Source organism: Cylas formicarius, unplaced genomic scaffold (genome assembly GCF_029955315.1).
Source record: "Cylas formicarius isolate icCylForm1 unplaced genomic scaffold, icCylForm1.1 PGA_scaffold_9__14_contigs__length_23061073, whole genome shotgun sequence".
NCBI classification, from domain to species: domain Eukaryota; kingdom Metazoa; phylum Arthropoda; class Insecta; order Coleoptera; family Brentidae; genus Cylas; species Cylas formicarius.
This window is the reverse complement of record NW_026844365.1, coordinates 521,426-540,431: the sequence shown is the minus strand read 5'-3', so window position 1 is coordinate 540,431 and position 19,006 is coordinate 521,426. Positions and strand designations below refer to the sequence as shown.

General features: G+C 36.7%; 1 protein-coding gene across 2 annotated transcripts in view; it reads left to right on the top strand.

Annotated features, from left to right (window-relative positions):
• LOC132707053 (prolactin-releasing peptide receptor-like) overlaps positions 1 to 19,006 on the top strand; it is an 82,024-nt gene that overhangs the window by 60,860 nt on the left and 2,158 nt on the right. For both annotated transcript variants that reach the window (XM_060678695.1, XM_060678696.1), the window contains exons 2-4: positions 5,261 to 5,822; positions 10,655 to 11,163; positions 12,403 to 12,646. In XM_060678695.1, coding sequence (XP_060534678.1) covers positions 5,308 to 5,822; positions 10,655 to 11,163; positions 12,403 to 12,644 — 1,266 coding nt within the window. In that variant the 5' untranslated portion in view covers positions 5,261 to 5,307 and the 3' untranslated portion in view covers positions 12,645 to 12,646. The remainder of the gene's footprint in view (positions 1 to 5,260; positions 5,823 to 10,654; positions 11,164 to 12,402; positions 12,647 to 19,006) is intronic.

Sequence of the window (19,006 nt, the reverse complement as noted above, 5' to 3'; positions counted from 1 at the left end):
ACAGGCGGTGATAGCGATAATGATACTGATATATTATGTGAATAATTTTAAGTAATTTAAATAGGTAATAAAAATAATTTGTAATTTTATTTTAGATTTAAACATAAATACATACATAAATAAATAAATATTGTTTAGTATCTTTCCTAACAAAACCCCAAATAATTAAAATCTACGCAAAGCACGGACCTGTTCGGCCATATTTCATTCTTACAGCTTGCCCGGGTCTATATATATATATATATATATATATATATATATATATATATATATATATATATATATATATATATATATATAGTGTTCGAAGTGTTTTCGGAGCGCGAGCATTGAAGATGCCAAGTGAGATTTTGGCGAAACGTCTGCAGGATTCCAGTCGGATGCAGGATTTGCAGGATTCCAGTCGGATGCAGGATTCCAGTCGGAGTTCAACGAGCGAACGGATGATATCCCGGAATATAGTGTCATCATATATATATATATATATATATATATATATATATATATATATATATATATATATATATATATATATATATATATATATATATATATATATATATATATATATATATATACAGGGTTTTTCACTTAAAACTCCGCACGCCAATAAGTCCAAAACGAACAGAAATATTTAATTTATGTAAAAAGTAGTCAAAGTGTGGGGTCAAGTAGATATTTCCTAAAGTTTAAAAAATTCGACGCCTGCAAAGAGCTGGGCGTCGCGACGCTTCGAAAAATTATTCGATTGCAGAGACTTTGGAAATACGTGCATACAAAAGTACATATTATTTAAAAACTTTTTTGTTATTTACTCAAACTTATTTACTTTACCCGTTTCTAAGTTATACCGATTTAAAGTAAACATTTCTTGATTAATAAAAAATGTGATTAACGCTTATTTTTACAAGTATGCCATGAATGTTAGTTACTATGGCAACCATTGTTATCGCAGTTGTTTTAAGTGCAATTACAAACGTAAGTTGTTATTGCTGTATCAAAAAATTGTCACATTTTGTCACAAGAAATATCCAAATTTGTTCGGTTAAAAAAAAACTAAGAATCATTATGTGAAAATGGTGCAATTTAGCAATGAGGAAAAAGTAGACATGTTACTGGTGTTTGGAGAATGCAGATGCAATTGTAGAGAAGCAAAAAGAGTTTACGCACGGCGTTATCCGCATAGAAGAGTCCCCGATGCAAAAACCTTTTCAAGTTTATGTAAAAACTTAAGAGAATATGGCAGCTTCATAAAACCTAAAAGAGATAGGAACAGGACGGCTACAAATGATGAAAATACTGCTGCTGTAGTTCAGCAGGTTGATAATAACCCCAAGATATCCCTATCAGAGATAAAAGAAAATACCGGTGTTACCATAAGTTCTTCGTGGAGAATTCTACATAGAAACTCTTTTCACCCCTACAAAAGTAAACTAGTTCATAAACTAGAACCAGGCGATTATGCTAGAAGAATGTATTTCTTAGCGACATTGTCCGATTTGTATAGCCAAGATGCAAATTTTCTCTCGAAAATTTTATGGAGCGACGAAAGTCGATTTCAAAATAATGGAATCGTTAATAGACACAACTGTCGTTTTTGGTCCGAAAACCATCCTCGTTGGATTACAGAAAGAGGTAACCGACGAATTTTTAGTATCAATGTTTGGTGCGGCATATTAAATGGATTCCTTATTGGACCTTACTTTTACGAAGGAACTTTAAATGCAGATCGCTATTTAAGATTTCTTCAAACTACACCTCCGGAACTATTAGAAGAAGTGCCTCTTGACACTAGAATGAATATGTGGCTACAGCAGGATGGAGCGCCTGCACATAATGCCCAAATAGTAACGAGGTATTTGAACCGAGAATATCCCAATAGATGGTTTGGTACTAATGGACCGGTAATGTGGCCGGCGAGGTCCCCGGACATTACACCACCAGATTATTTTCTTTGGGGCTACCTAAAAAACGTTATCTATGAAGAACCTATCGAAGATATGGCCGATCTCATTAACAAAATTAGTGCAGCGTGTGCCGCCATCACAAGAAGGACTCTCCTACAAGTGGCCCAAGCTCATCTGTTAAAAGTTTTTGATAGTTGTGTTCGAGCAGATGGACATAATTTTGAACAAAATTTTGAAATGTCTTATTATGTAGTTAATTGCAATAATAATTTTGGTTATTAACTTGTAGGTATTTTACTGTTTTTTCATTTATTTATCATGTCAGAACTAAATCGATAAAAAATAATAAATAAAATCATACTAAAATAGTTGAAATCTATTGTTTGTAGTTGCACTTAAAACAACTGCGATAACAATGGTTGTCATAGTAACTAACATTCATGGCATACTTGTAAAAATAAGCGTTAATCACATTTTTTCTTAATCAAGAAACGGGTAAAGTAAATAAGTTTGAGTAAATAACAAAAAAGTTTTTAAATAATATGTACTTTTGTATGCGCGTATTTCCAAAGTCTCTGCAATCGAATAATTTTTCGACGCGTCGCGACGCCCAGCTCTTTGCAGGCGTCGAATTTTTTAAACTTTAGGAAATATATAAACAAATTTTAGTTAATTGGGGTATCGGTCCTGATGAGGGCTCAAATAAAAGGCTTTTGTGCTACACCGAGCCTGGCCCATTGTTTGAGCAGTAAAACTGCTTCGTTTCCATATCGAGCTTTTATTTATTGGAAAAACCCCATTCCTGTAAAATACACATGTGTAAGAGACTCAATGTTTCCTAGACTTCCTTTTAGAAGCCGCGTGTGGAATAATAGTATACAAGTTCATCGAAATAAATTCTTAATTTAAAATTTGATCACAAACAAAACAAAACTACGGATAAACCCTCGAATTATAAAATAAACGGCCTACCTTATGTGCACTCTAGTGTAAGACCCCCGAGGCCTCTCGGATTTTCTTTCTCCACACCATGTCCATTGCAGCAATGTAGTGGGGGTTACCAATCGCAAACACGCGAAAACTATGCGCGGTAATTCGGCCAAACAAACGTTTTGTGTATTTTACAGGAGCCCTCATCAGGACCGATACCCCAATTAACTAAAATTTGTTGTTCAACTAGCCGGTCACGACTACCGTTTTGTGCATATATATATATATATATATATATATATATATATATATATATATATATATATATATATATATATATATATATATATATATATATATATATATATATATATATATATATATATATATATATATATATATATATATATATATATATATATATATATATATATATATATATATATATATATATATATATATATATATATATATATATATATATATATATATATATATATATATATATATATATATATATATATATATATATTTATATATATATATATATATTCCGGGATATCATCCGTTCGCTCCTTGAACTCCGACTGGAATCCTGCAAATCCTGCATCCGACTGGAATCCTGCAGACGTTTCGCCAAAATCTCACTTGGCATCTTCAATGCTCGCGCTCCGAAAACACTTCGAACACTGGGAGGTTATCGGCGGTGCGTGTGGTATTTATACTCTGCGCCGGAGATGGTAACGGTGCTGCTTGTGCGTGGGGCGAGGTGGCTCCGCCCCCTGAATTGTCGCGTTGTTAATTTCGTCCGATCGTAGTTGCATGTCCCCGTTGGCTGCTGCGCATCGCTCTGCTGCTTGATTATCGTTCTCCACGTGTTGGATAAATGCAGAGCGTCGTCTCTCGTATTGAGGTGTCCGGACTTTTCTATTTCGATGGCCTCTCGTATAATCCTAGTCCTAAAATCAGGAATATTAGCTATTTGTTTGCAAGTGCCGAAATCAATTTTATGGCCTGTCTGATGTTGGTGCTGAAACAAAGCAGATGTTGTTTGTTTGTTTCTTATGGCTAAACGATGTTCCTCGAGCCTGGCTGAAATCCTTCTGTTGGTCTGTCCTACATACGTCAGGCTGCACGATCCGCATGCTACACTGTATACTCCTTGGTTTTCCAGAGTAATTTTTTGTTTTGGGTTTCTTAGTATTGCTCCGATGGTATGGTCAGGTTTGTATGCCGTTGATTTGTCGTGTTTCCGTAATATTGGGCCGATTTTGTCAGTAACCCCCTTGATGTATGGCAGGACAGCGATCGATCTTCGTTGGGTCTCGTCCTGCACTCTCTGCGGCGGCTGTTGTTGTTGTTGAGGATAACAGTCTGCCCTTTTTAGATGTGCACATCACAAGGACCGAAGCTGGGCACTTGGAACACACTGTCTATAGAAAACCAACACACACTAATAGATATCTGAACGCTAAATCTCATCACCACCCATCACAGATACAGGCAGTGGCAAATACATTAATTGCTCGGTCCTTCAGGCTCACAAGCCTGCCAAGTGAGATTTTGGCGAAACGTCTGCAGGATTCCAGTCGGATGCAGGATTTGCAGGATTCCAGTCGGAGTTCAACGAGCGAACGGATGATATATATATATATATATATATATATATATATATATATATATATATATATATATATATATATATATATATATGTGTGTGTGTGTGTGTGTGTTTGCTGTTAATAAATTGAAATTTGACTATTTGAAATGTACAAACAGTCAGACGATTTTTAATCCATCAGCATTTTGATGCTTTTGATGAATTATTTCGATTACAACGTACCAGGTGCATTTTATGACGTATGTAAATCATCTGTGATAGTGACATTAATAAGCTATTCGTATTCGTATTATTTTGCACAGCCTTCTTGGCACAAATTTTTCTGCATTGTTGATAGAAGAAGAAGATGAATTTTTTTTATAACATATGAAGGAAATTGCATAAATAAAACAATAAAAGGGAAACGGGAGTTTTATTTCGAAACCACTCGAAACAATTCGGTTATTTTCAGTTTTAGGGTAGCATTACGTTCCGTTGGCGATTTACGAACGTTAGAGTAAAAAATATACTAGACGTTCCATTTAAAAAGAGTGTATTTTCTTCGTTTTTTCCTAAACTTTACATTCAATTGTTTGTATCTCCATTCATAACAAAATTACCAACTACCAAATGTACCTAAGTGAAAGACCATTTTTCGATACGCCCCGTATACATTTTACTCTAAAGCAAGCCATATCCATTATTAAAACGCATACATAAATAATAACGAATCAATAACGTCGGACCGCAATAAAAGGCGCTAAAACCCGCACACCTCGCTGTCCCGTTTGTGCGCTCAATTAGCACTTTCGATGTTTTGCAGTCGTTGATCGCCGCGATGGTCAGTGCAGTCAGCATCAGACGCTGAACATGGCGATCGTCGAAACCATCAACATAACCAACGCGCACACGCTGGACATCATCGACAAGAAGGGCGTCCAGGTGCTCTTCTTCGTCATCTACACGACGATCTTCGTGGTCGGACTCTTCGGTAACGTGCTGGTGTGTTTCGTGGTGTTCCGCAACAAGGCCATGCAAACCGTCACGAACCTGTTCATAACGAACCTAGCGCTGTCCGACATTTTGCTGTGCGTGCTGGCGGTGCCCTTCACGCCCCTCTACACGTTCCTGGGCAAGTGGGTGTTCGGCAGGGTGATCTGCCATCTGGTGCCCTACGCGCAGGGCGCCAGCGTCTACATCTCCACGCTGACGCTGATGTCGATCGCGATCGATCGCTATTTCGTCATCATCTACCCGTTCCATCCGCGCATGAAGCTCTCCACCTGCATCGTCATCATCGTCATCATATGGATATTCGCCATTTTGGTCACGAGCCCTTACGGCATCTACATGAAACACGTGCAGGACCAGAACAACACCAGCAAGTGAGTCCGAGTTGATTCGAGACCGGCTTGAGCGGAAACGACGGAAAATTTTCAATTTCAAATGACACACCCTATATTTTCTTACATTTGCCCAACCTTTTTTGTTTTTAAAAAAATAAGCTCAGAAAATACATATGTACGAAAATATTATATCATATACTAAGCTTTGCTTCTGTGCATTACAAATTCTGACAGTATTGGTTAGGTTAGGCTAGGTTAGAATCTCAGAATCTTTTAAAAATATTAAAAAAAAACTCACAGACCAAAATATTTTGGTTAGTTAGATTCACTGATTGCGGATTGCTCCTGGTATAGGTATAACTTCTGGGGAACTTCCCTTTCGAAAACCCACAGAGAGAGCGTCCCCAAAAAACCCAACCAACTATCCCTAGTTGCCTGTCCTCTGACGTAACACCGTAAAATTAACAAAAATAACGCTAGATGGCGCTATACAAAAATGAGTTTAAAATTGATATTACAACCATACTTCATATGTAATATCCTATACGTAAGTCTGAAATATTTTAAATTTTATATTTTTTGTTATGCAAGGTATTTTCTAATTGAATATCAATAGTGAAGGAGGCGGTTTTTGGGTCCATTTTAAAAAGAAAACTTCATATGAACTAATATCCTAAACGTCTTAACTTTTGAGATACAGGGTGGTAAAGTTTTCAAAAATAACGTATATTTTTTTAATATCTATAATAATAATAATAATTAATAATATTTATTGCCAAAAATTCCTTTTACATAAAATAATCTTTTTACATATAGGGGGCATAGGGTACACAGGTTGGCCCTAAAATATCTTACAACTACTTACTAAAACATACAACCACTCAGTGCACCTGGTCGATTATAAACAATATTTTTTATAATTTCACGAATTGAGAAAGAGTTATTTTGAATTTTATTTTTACGATGGTTGCATACACAGCAACACTACAAACACAATCCCAAAAGATCGTGGCCATCACCTTTTTTGTTGACTCTCAGACTCAGCCATTTTAAAAAAAGAAAGCAAAGGCTTACTAGAACAAACTCGCGATATTTATAAAGAGAAACGCTGAAAATTTCTTATACAAAAGTCAGAACCGTCGCTAAAGACCACTTATAGTTTCTCATTGACAAGTGGATTAGGTTAAAATTAGGATTAGCGCTAAATTGAAAAATTTGATAATGATCGCGTTAACTTTATAAAATTGTTCAGCTTTATTACCAGTTAATTACGTGTGATGTTTATTTCAGTTTCCGTAACTTTAGTTAAATGTTTATGCTGTTTTAAACACTTTGTTTACAGTGTGTTTATTATTACACGTCAGGCGGAATGAAATTTAAAGTAGAAACCGCGCTTATCCTAACATTGTAAAATTTAGTCACAATAACTCGTAATAGTATACAATGCAACTAGTTGTATTAAGGACACTTTGGTCACGAGTTTCTTTAATGAACGGACTGAAGAATCTCATACATTGTTTCAGGCCGCATTAAGTCAGACAAATATACAGGGTGTCCGAAATAAGATAAGTCTCAACTAGATTTTTTAATGTTTAATTTTTCATTTATACAGGGTATTTCGTTCGATTGGCTTTTTCATTTAAATTGAATTTTGCATTAGCAGCAAAAATTTTAGATGTATATTATGTCTAACTCTTTTCGATAAAATAAATATTGCATTTGGGGAAATTAATATAGGGTGAGCAAAAATGAAGTACAAAAATTGGAAAAACGTTAAAAGTCAATTTTTTCAAAGGAAAACTTATTTTTGAAAATGCTGTTATAGTTGTTATAGTTTCCGAAATAATTGTTTATTTAACGTTTTCCTTTTGTAAAAATACTATAGTACGGGTGTCCGTTTGAAGATGAACGGAAATTCTACCTTTAATAAGCATTTTAACATTCTTAGAGCAATGTAATAATGTCTTTGTTTTCGAACATAAATTTTACAAATGAATAGCGAGAAATGGCGAAGTTCAGATGAGAAACTCATAGGAGTCACTTCCTGATACACTTAACCAAGTAGGAAATTAATTAATTTACAAACTTAACCTAGGCCAAGAAGTCTACTTAAAATATATTAAAAAAAAAATGAAAAAAAAAACTAAAAATGATATAAGCAAGTAATTTAGAAAAACCTATACAAGTAAATAAATAAATTTTTTATATTTTCGTTTAAAATGGGAGACAGACAATGGCCGGAATGCGTGTGGGAGTGAATTAAAAAGCGGGGCAGTGTTAAAGGTAAAACTACGCTCAAACATTGCCGTCCTATGAAATGGTGGAGTGATCTTTCCCCTAAACCTGATATTTAATGTGTCCTGAATACAATGCGTATGTATAAGTACGTAGGACATTTGAAGTTTATAATTTTATGACAAAAAGCAAGCAGAATGTAATTCTCTCCTCCTCTCCTTATTCCATGAATAAGTTTAAGACATGAATTTTGGAAGGAGTCGCAAAGTGAAGCCTTTACCTTTTTTGATATAAAGCGACGATACTAGATAGAACAGCACCAAAAATAGCGTCAGGGACGATTTTGGCGAGAGAGCCGTAATATTTTTTTAAAAATCAATTGGAGGCAAGGGAAAGGGTTAGTAGACGCTTTGAGGTATTCAAAGACCCCTTGACTTCTCCCTTTAGTAATTATTTTAAGTATCTTAGTGCAATGTGGGTATTAAAACAAAAACAATGAAAAAATTTTCAAAACTTAATAGTCATTACTTTGAATTTTTATATTTCGCTTATTTAAAATCTTAGGAGACTGAAATTTTTAGGATGTATACTTTGGTCTTTTCTCTACGGAACCGTACAAAAAAAAGCAATTACGGACAGTATCAATCGCTGTCAGTAACGATTTTGGTGAGTGGGTCATAATTTTTTTTTTAAATGAATTGGAAGTAAATGGAAAGGGTTAGTAGACACTTTGAGGTATCAAAGATAGACATTCTGGCCCCTACCTTTAATAATTATAAAATAAAGTAGGTATGAAAACAAAACATAATTTTTTTTTAAATGAAAAACGTTGAAAATTTTAATATTTATATTTCGCTTATTTGCTATCCTTGGAGACACAAATTTTTAGGGTATATTTTAATTAACTTTAATCGCTGCTCTATCAAACAGGGGAGGGCCATAAAATTCAAAAATTAATATTTGGAGCCAAATTCGATAATCAATTTTCGAATTCTTATATTTCGCTCCTTTTTCTATTGGAAGGTACCGAAATGCGTATTATAGGTGGTACCATTCGCCGTGCAGGAACAATTGTTGTGAAATTACCAAAAATAAAATTGAAAATTATGGGACCTATACGCGGCAGTGTAAAGGAGACTTTGAGGAAACTTTAGTAAGAACTTATTAACATTTGCCTTCGATTAATATTGCAATATTCCTAGATTAATTGTAGTTATTAAAAAAAAAACATAAAAAATTTAATTAACGAAGAATCTCAAAAACTTTTAGGGTATGAATATGAGTTTATTTTTGTATTATAAGTTTTCTAAAGATTTATTATAGGTGGTACCATTCAAAAATCAAAAAATAAAAATAACTAATTGGAGGCAAACGGAGCAGGGCAGGGGGCACTTTGAGGTGTCTCCAGATAGACTCCATTGATCTCTAGCTTGGATAAATCCCAATTGAAAGTAGAAACGTTAGCACTACTACCCAAGCATCAGAATATATGTCAAAGTACTTAGAAGCAATACTTCTGTATTCTGCCTAACTTGTTTTACAAGATAATGCCACAAGTTGGCTTCAAAAATTAAAATTCAAAATTACCCATTTTTATCGATCAAGCACTACGTACAAATTTGAGCGTCATTTATGACACAGACTCGTTGTACTTTTTCATTTTATTTCTCAAAATGCCGAGCTAAGTGAGACTTTCATAAAAATGTTAATAACAATCCCTATGGCTTCAGCTGAAGCAGATCGGTGCTTTTCGTCCCTCAAACGAAAAAAAAATATTTTTAAGGAATCTTATCGAAAGCATACCTGACTTCAGAGGGTTATCGATAAGTTTGCATCTGCTAAAATTTGCCTTATTCTATAGCCACCTCTGCAACCCCCGCATTTTTATTGTACGAGCCGCCACTGCAGCCAATGTCAACGGTCGCATTCAGCGGACGTAGCAAAGCGCTCCCGATACGTAGCGATAGCGATTGGGAACGTGTATGTAGAGGTTATAGTGTCTTATTTTGGTTTTGGTGTTTGAGATTTAGATTTTTTCCAAGGTATATCTTATTCAGTGTTTGTGTTGTGCTGCTGATTTAACGCGTGTGGATAAAGTGTAAACGTCTTTGTACTCGCAGAACCTACTACATCAGAAATTAGTAGAAACGGACGTTATGGACACTTTAATTCAAAACGAAATGAGGGGGAGGATAATTTGGTCAAATGGCTTTGGAATTAGCAGAACCAATTCGAATGTTTGCGGATAATGGAGGTGGTAGGTGTCCAATACCAAAAAATCTGAAGAATTACGAAGACTGTAAGACTGTATTCTTAGAATATTTTCGAGAGCTATATTTGTAAACTTATTAAAAGAGGTCTAATTATACCAATAAAAAAAACTCTTGAAAAAATGTTTTTTTGTAAATTTTGTAAATACTAATAATAATATAAAGAATAACAAATAAAATATACTTATTATGTTGGAATTTCGTACTCACCATCATTGTCTAATACCCCCTAACCAAATTCCTCTCTCAAGACCAAATTCTGCTAAAACCGATCGCTTCGCTACCTCTACGTATCGGGAGCGCTTTGCTACGTCCGCTGCCGTGAATTGTCGATTAAATCCGGGATAACGTTCCATCTCCTTCGAGGTACTACTGCGAGGAGAGCTGGCCGGTGGAGCAATGGCGCGCCATCTTCGGCGGTATAACCACCGCGTTCCAGTTCCTCATACCGTTCCTCATCATGGCGTTCTGCTACATCTGCGTATCGATCAAACTCAACGACAGGGCGCGCGCTAAACCCGGCACCAAGAACTCCCGTAAGGAGGAGGCGGACCGCGAAAGGAAACGCCGCACCAATCGCATGCTCATAGCCATGGTCGCGGTGTTCCTGCTCTCGTGGCTGCCCCTCAACGTGGTCAACATAATCAACGACTTCAACAAGGACATGATCCAGTGGGACTACTATTTCCTCAGCTTTTTCCTCGTCCATCAGATGGCGATGTCGTCCACGTGCTACAACCCGTTCCTCTACGCGTGGCTCAACGAAAACTTCCGCAAGGAGTTCAAGCAGGTGCTGCCATGCTTCGACGGGTCGACGCGTCGCGCGCCCTCTAGCAGCAGGTTCACCAACTGGCGCTCGGAACGAACATGCAACGGTGAGCCAATAATTATGTGTTTATTCAGCTAATAGAACAGTCACACGAATAATTATCCCAAAAAAAGTAAGAAACAAAAATAAATTCAACAACCGAACAAAAATAAACTCCTGGACTGATGCCATTTTTTCTGAATTTATTGCAGGTTGCTTCTTTGACAATGTCACAGTTTTCGCTGGTACAGATAAAAAGTTCATGTTCGATTTTTACAGGGTGTAATAAAAGTATTATGTGTTTTTCTGAAAATTCGCATTACCCTGTGGAGTATACTAGTAACCGAAACGTATACCGGTTGACATCAGAAGGCACTTCCATCTTTCGCCAAAATTTTCTTTTTTTTTTCAAATATAGGATATGGAATTTTTCGAACATATACATTATTTGTTATTTATATAATTTATCCTCGCTGCTAAAAATGAAAACAAAATTAACGTGTTACTTTTTTTGGGAAACAGGACATTTTTTTGGGAGACAAGTGAAACATGAAACGAAAAAAAATCAACCGAAACCTACAGCAGTTGACATTAGAAGGTAAAGTCTGTTCATAGATATAAGAAGGTGACTAACTGATACGAATTAAGGGAAGACCCGGGCAAGCTGTAAGAATGAAATATGGCCGAACAGGTCCGTACTTTGCTTAGAATTTAATTATTTGGGGTTTTGTTAGGAAAGATACTAAACAATATTTATTTATTTATGTATGTATTTGTGTTTAAATCTAAAATAAAATTACAAATTATTTTTATTACCTACTTAAATTACTTTAAATTATTAACATAATATATCAGTATCAATATCGCTATCATCGCCTGTTCTAATTATTATTTGTTCTATATTATTTGCAATATGGATATACGATTGTTCTGCTTTTTCTATATGTTTAACAGAATCTGCCCAACTTTGTGGAGGGATGTATTAAAAACTTCGGTTTCTATAAGTTTGAGGACATTAGAGTTAACACGGGGAAAAACATTGTTACGACGAATGGCAGATTTCAGTTGGTGGAAGCCTTAAAACTGTATGCATAATTATCACAACCTTAGAAAAATTGCAAAGTAATGAAATGGGACGAAAATTGCTGATATCTAAATTGTCACCTCTCCAACAGGGTGATACGGATTTGAATGGACTTTTTACCGAAATGAGCGAAAATTATGACATGTTGAAGGCACCAAACTACATTTCAAAAAAATATGCTATTTCGGAGTTTCCAAACATTGTTAGGGGTTCGTTTTGCAGGAAACAACGAAACCCAGCAGGAGTCGCTGCTGCCTTCGTCCATTCACCGGGTGCCGTCGGTGAGGGAGCGTAGGTTGACGCCGACGCCGCCCCCGAAGACCGACAGCGTCGAGATGGAGAACATCGTCGTGCCGACGGTGGGCGTCGAGTACGATACCGCGTCGGAGATGGTGAGGCTGAAGCTCATCACCGAGGAGGACCCGCCGTCTTACGAGACCGCCGCCAAAGTGACTAGGGAGTGATGGTGAGCGACGTTCTTTTCTTTCTGCAGATTGGTTAGAGTTTCCTCCGGAAAAGGACGATCATTGGAAATTTTAGGTTATTTGCCGATAACCGACACTTCCGGTTATATTTCGACACCCACCTACAGCGTTAATTTTACAAGATAGAATAAAAATGTAAATTCAAAAGTTACATATGTCAGAAAAAACGATCGCAAGCTGCCAAAATGACAGAAACATCGTTTTTTTTTAATTTATATATATATATATATATATATATATATATATATATATATATATATATATATATATATATATATATATATATATATATATATATATATATATATATATATATATATATATATATATATATATATATATATATATATATATATATATATATATATATATATATATATATATATATATATATATATATATATATATATATATATATATGATGACACTATATTCCGGGATATCATCCGTTCGCTCGTTGAACTCTGACTGGAATCCTGCATCCGACTGGAATCCTGCAAATCTTGCATCCGACTGGAATCCTGCAGACGTTTCGCCAAAATCTCACTTGGCATCTTCAATGCTCGCGCTCCGAAAACACTTCGAACACTGGGAGGTTATCGGCGGTGCATGCGGTATTTATACTCTGCGCCGTAGATGGTAACGGTGCTGCTTGTGCGTGGGGGGAGGTGGCTCCGCCCCCTGAATTGTCGCGTTGTTAATTTCGCCCGATCGTAGTTGCGATGTCCCCGTTGGCTGCTGCGCATCGCTCTGCTGTTTGATTATCGTTCTCCACGTGTTGGATAAATGCAGAGCGTCGTCTCTCGTATTGAGGTGTCCGGACTTTTCTATTTCGATGGCCTCTCGTATAATCCTAGTCCTAAAATCAGGAATGTTAGCTATTTGTTTGCAAGTGCCGAAATCAATTTTATGGCCTGTCTGATGTTGGTGCTGAAACAAAGCAGATGTTGTTTGTTTGTTTCTTATGGCTAAACGATGTTCCTCGAGCCTGGCTGAAATCCTTCTGTTGGTCTGTCCCACATACGTCAGGCTGCACGATCCGCATGCTACACTGTATACTCCTTGGTTTTCCAGAGTAATTTTTTGTTTTGGGTTTCTTAGTATTGCTCCGATGGTATGGTCAGGTTTGTATGCCGTTGATATGTCGTGTTTCCGTAATATTCGGCCGATTTTGTCAGTAACCCCCTTGATGTATGGCAGAACAGCGATCGATCTTCGTTGGGTCTCGTCCTGCACTCTCTGCTGCGGCTGTTGTTGTTTACTGATTGCCTTGCTGATGGTGCGCCTTTGGTATCCGTTTTGTTGAAGACAGGTACTAATTTTCTTCAGTTCTTTATCTCTGTTCCTCTCGTTTGTGAGCCTGAAGGACCGAGCAATTAATGTATTTGCCACTGCCTGTATCTGTGATGGGTGGTGATGAGATTTAGCGTTCAGATATCTATTAGTGTGTGTTGGTTTTCTATAGACAGTGTGTTCCAAGTGTCCATCTTCGGTCCTTGTGATGTGCACATCTAAAAAGGGCAGACTGTTATCCTCTTCAAGTTCTATTGTAAATTGAATCCTTGGGTGAATGGAATTCAGATGATCTAGGAATTTCAAAAGCTCCTCCTCGCCAAAAGGCCATACAACAAATACGTCATCAACGTATCTTGTCCATAGTTTTGGCTTCAGATTTGCCTTCTCTATTGCTTTCTTTTCGAAGTAAATCATGAAGAGGTTGGCAATCACAGGTGAGAGAGATGATCCCATTGCTGCTCCATCTATTTGTCGGTAAATTTTCCCGTTGTGCATAAAGTAAGCGTTTTTCAGGCAATGTCTTGACAGATCCATTATGTATGGCGGAAGATCTTCGTTTTCTTCTATAAGCAAGAGTGCCTCTTCTACTGGAATACTCGGGTAGAGGGATTTGACATCGAAACTTGCCAAAATCTGAGATTCTAGGTTCTCTCAGGATGGACAAGGGCGACATTATGGCAAGTTTCGATGTCAAATCCCTCTACCCGAGTATTCCAGTAGAAGAGGCACTCTTGCTTATAGAAGAAAACGAAGATCTTCCGCCATACATAATGGATCTGTCAAGACATTGCCTGAAAAACGCTTACTTTATGCACAACGGGAAAATTTACCGACAAATAGATGGAGCAGCAATGGGATCGTCTCTCTCACCTGTGATTGCCAACCTCTTCATGATTTACTTCGAAAAGAAAGCAATAGAGAAGGCAAATCTGAAGCCAAAACTATGGACAAGATACGTTGATGACGTATTTGTTGTATGGCCTTTTGGCAAGGAGGAGCTTTTGAAATTCCTAGATCATCTGAATTCCATTCACCCAAGGATTCAATTTACAATAGAACTTGAAGAGGATAACAGTCTGCCCTTTTTAGATGTGCACATCACAAGGACCGAAGATGGACACTTGGAACACACTGTCTATAGAAAACCAACACACACTAATAGATATCTGAACGCTAAATCTCATCACCACCCATCACAAATACAGGCAGTGGCAAATACATTAATTGCTCGGTCCTTCAGGCTCACAAACGAGAGGAACAGAGATAAAGAACTGAAGAAAATTAGTACCTGTCTTCAACAAAACGGATACCAAAGGCGCACCATCAGCAAGGCAATCAGTAAACAACAACAGCCGCAGCAGAGAGTGCAGGACGAGACCCAACGAAGATCGATCGCTGTTCTGCCATACATCAAGGGGGTTACTGACAAAATCGGCCGAATATTACGGAAACACGACATATCAACAGCATACAAACCTGACCATACCATCGGAGCAATACTAAGAAACCCAAAACAAAAAATTACTCTGGAAAACCAAGGAGTATACAGTGTAGCATGCGGATCGTGCAGCCTGACGTATGTGGGACAGACCAACAGAAGGATTTCAGCCAGGCTCGAGGAACATCGTTTAGCCATAAGAAACAAACAAACAACATCTGCTTTGTTTCAGCACCAACATCAGACAGGCCATAAAATTGATTTCGGCACTTGCAAACAAATAGCTAACATTCCTGATTTTAGGACTAGGATTATACGAGAGGCCATCGAAATAGAAAAGTCCGGACACCTCAATACGAGAGACGACGCTCTGCATTTATCCAACACGTGGAGAACGATAATCAAACAGCAGAGCGATGCGCAGCAGCCAACGGCGCAACTACGATCGGGCGAAATTAACAACGCGACAATTCAGGGGGCGGAGCCACCTCCCCCCACGCACAAGCAGCACCGTTACCATCTCCGGCGCAGAGTATAAATACCGCACGCACCGCCGATAACCTCCCAGTGTTCGAAGTGTTTTCGGAGCGCGAGCATTGAAGATGCCAAGTGAGATTTTGGCGAAACGTCTGCAGGATTCCAGTCGGATGCAAGATTTGCAGGATTCCAGTCGGATGCAGGATTCCAGTCGGATGCAGGATTCCAGCCGTTCGCTCGTTGAACTCCGACTGGAATCCTGCATCCGACTGGAATCCTGCAAATCCTGCATCCGACTGGAATCCTGCAGACGTTTCGCCAAAATCTCACTTGGCATCTTCAATGCTCGCGTTCGAAGTGTTTTCGGAGCGCGAGCATTGAAGATGCCAAGTGAGATTTTGGCGAAACGTCTGCAGGATTCCAGTCGGATGCAGGATTTGCAGGATTCCAGTCGGATGCAGGATTCCAGTCGGAGTTCAACGAGCGAACGGATGATATCCCGGAGTATAGTGTCATCATATATATATATATATATATATATATATATATATATATATATATATATATATATATATATATATATATATATATATATATATATATATATATATATATATATATATATATATATATATATATATATATATATATATATATATATATATATATATATATATATATATATATATATATATATATATATATATATATATATATATATATATATATATATATATATATATATATATATATATATATATATATATATATATATATATATATATATATATATATATATATATATATATATATATATATATATATATATATATATATATATATATATATATATATATATATATATATATATATATATATATATATATATATATATATATATATATATATATATATAATATATATATATATACTATCGAATTCAAAACAATTTGTTTAGCATCCGAAGACTAATGGATCCGCTTTTTATTTGCTTCTAAATTGTCATTAGGTTCGACTACCAACCCCACTTCGTCTTCAAATTCTGCATTTTTTCCATGTCTTCTTCTAACAGGGGGAAATCTGCTTCATTCACATTCTAAAGTGTTAAAAAACAGGAACTTTCATAAGTCAAAGCTGGAAAATTAAGTGCATAAATACGTACTTACTGGAAGGATCACAGTCAAATAACTCCGTAATATATACAAACACACTCCTCTTAAGTACGATACATATCACCTGATGTTACAATAATGGTTAATTAAATTTAAAGCAGTCCATCTAAGGCAAGACCTACTTATTGCAGAATAAACATCTTTTGGGATGGGTTTTACAACGGTCATGCGAAGGTCTGAGGATAAAGTACTGTAAAATTCTTAAAACGTCAAAGCAATAAATGCACTATATTTTTGGTCGTACTATACGTATGAAGTTTTCGTGTTAAAATGGAGCCAAAAATCGCCCCCTTCTGTTTGAACCGCGTATTTTGCTTTCGTTTTGGGTTTAACTGACAGGGAAAGCGTCGTAAAGGGTTGCAAAATACCAGATCACCTTTGCGGCGGACTGGTGACGTCAGCACGATTTCGCAGAAGGTCAAAGCCGGGGATTCAGATCCGCGTAATTTTTCTGTCGTTACGTTGAGGGCGGCGGGGGCGCGTCGGGCCCCTCCGCGAGCCAATAATCCCATCGTGATCAAACAGAGACGGCGACGGGGCCGCTTTTGCTCGTTAGAACGCCCGTAATCAATGTCAGAACTACAAACACACGTATTAATCGCTTTAGCCCCTCTCGACGTACTTTGGGCGGGCTGCTCTCGTTTTTCAACCGCCGCTCCGGGGTCTGTTTAATTAGAGGGTTCTCGGTTGCCGATGCTGAGTATACAGGGTTTTGACGTCAGATATTTATAACTATTATTATTATTATTATTTTCATAATTCTAATTATAATTATAATTATATACAATGATAATTATAATTCTAATTATAATTATAGTAGTAATAATATGCCGGATTGAATAACTGAAGGCAAGACACTACTGGTCCCCAAGAAAGAAAGCTACGGGCGTAGAGAACATCTTCACTTGAAAACTTGAGCATGTGCAGACCTTTGATAGTGTGCGACACTCATGGCTTCTAAAGCCTCTCCAACTATACAAAACACACCTAACAATCAACGCGAAGGGAACAATCATGAACGCAGGGGACAATCGCTATCAGGAGCGGTATATCAGCAATGAGCATACTTACCACTTGACAATTATAGGGATCACAAACTACTTATGGGGAAAAAAAGATAATAGGCTTGTGGAGTTAATAAATTACAATGAAATGGAGAGAAAAGAAAAATGTACACTGATGAACAAAGGCCAAAAACTAACATTACAATATACATATATCGAAGTACTGAGAATGTGGGGGCCTAAAACAACTATTGTCCCCGTCATTATCGGAGCGACAGGAACTATCCACAAAAACCTTGCGGCGACACTCAATAAAATACCGGGTAACGACGAAGACACCATTGCGACACTGCAAAAAGCTACTCTCCTTAAGACAGCCCACATCATCCCATGTGGATAGGGAGATATAAACCATTTAGTCTGAAGGACAGGGATTGTTCTTGACAAATGGAAATTAATTGTGAATTGAGAAAAATAATAATAATAATAATAAATTGCCTTCATTCTTGTATATTATTATATACAAATATACAGTAGAGAAGAGGCGAAGTCTAGCAAAAGCTACTCCACTTAACCTCTTAAATGTTTAAATTTGAAACTATAAGTTATAAATTATAAATTCATTGATAAATTAAATATAGTATAATATAAAACAATAGAAAGTTATTACAACGTTTCACAAACGTTCGGCGTTAATTAATAAACACATTTGGGATACTTGTTCAATTATCAATATAAAAGAAATTTTTGATTCAAAAAGCACTAAAAAGATTTATGACTCTAGGAAGAAAAAATGAAGGGACGTTGAGCTCTGGGATGTTTGGTTAGTTGGTTAGGCAGAAGTTCTGTAGAAATATTTCTTCTTCGTTCTTAATTTCTATTATTAGAAGCATTGATAGTGTAGAATGTGGTTTGGTTACGCCAAAAAGATCAAAACCTGAATTCTGCCCAAAG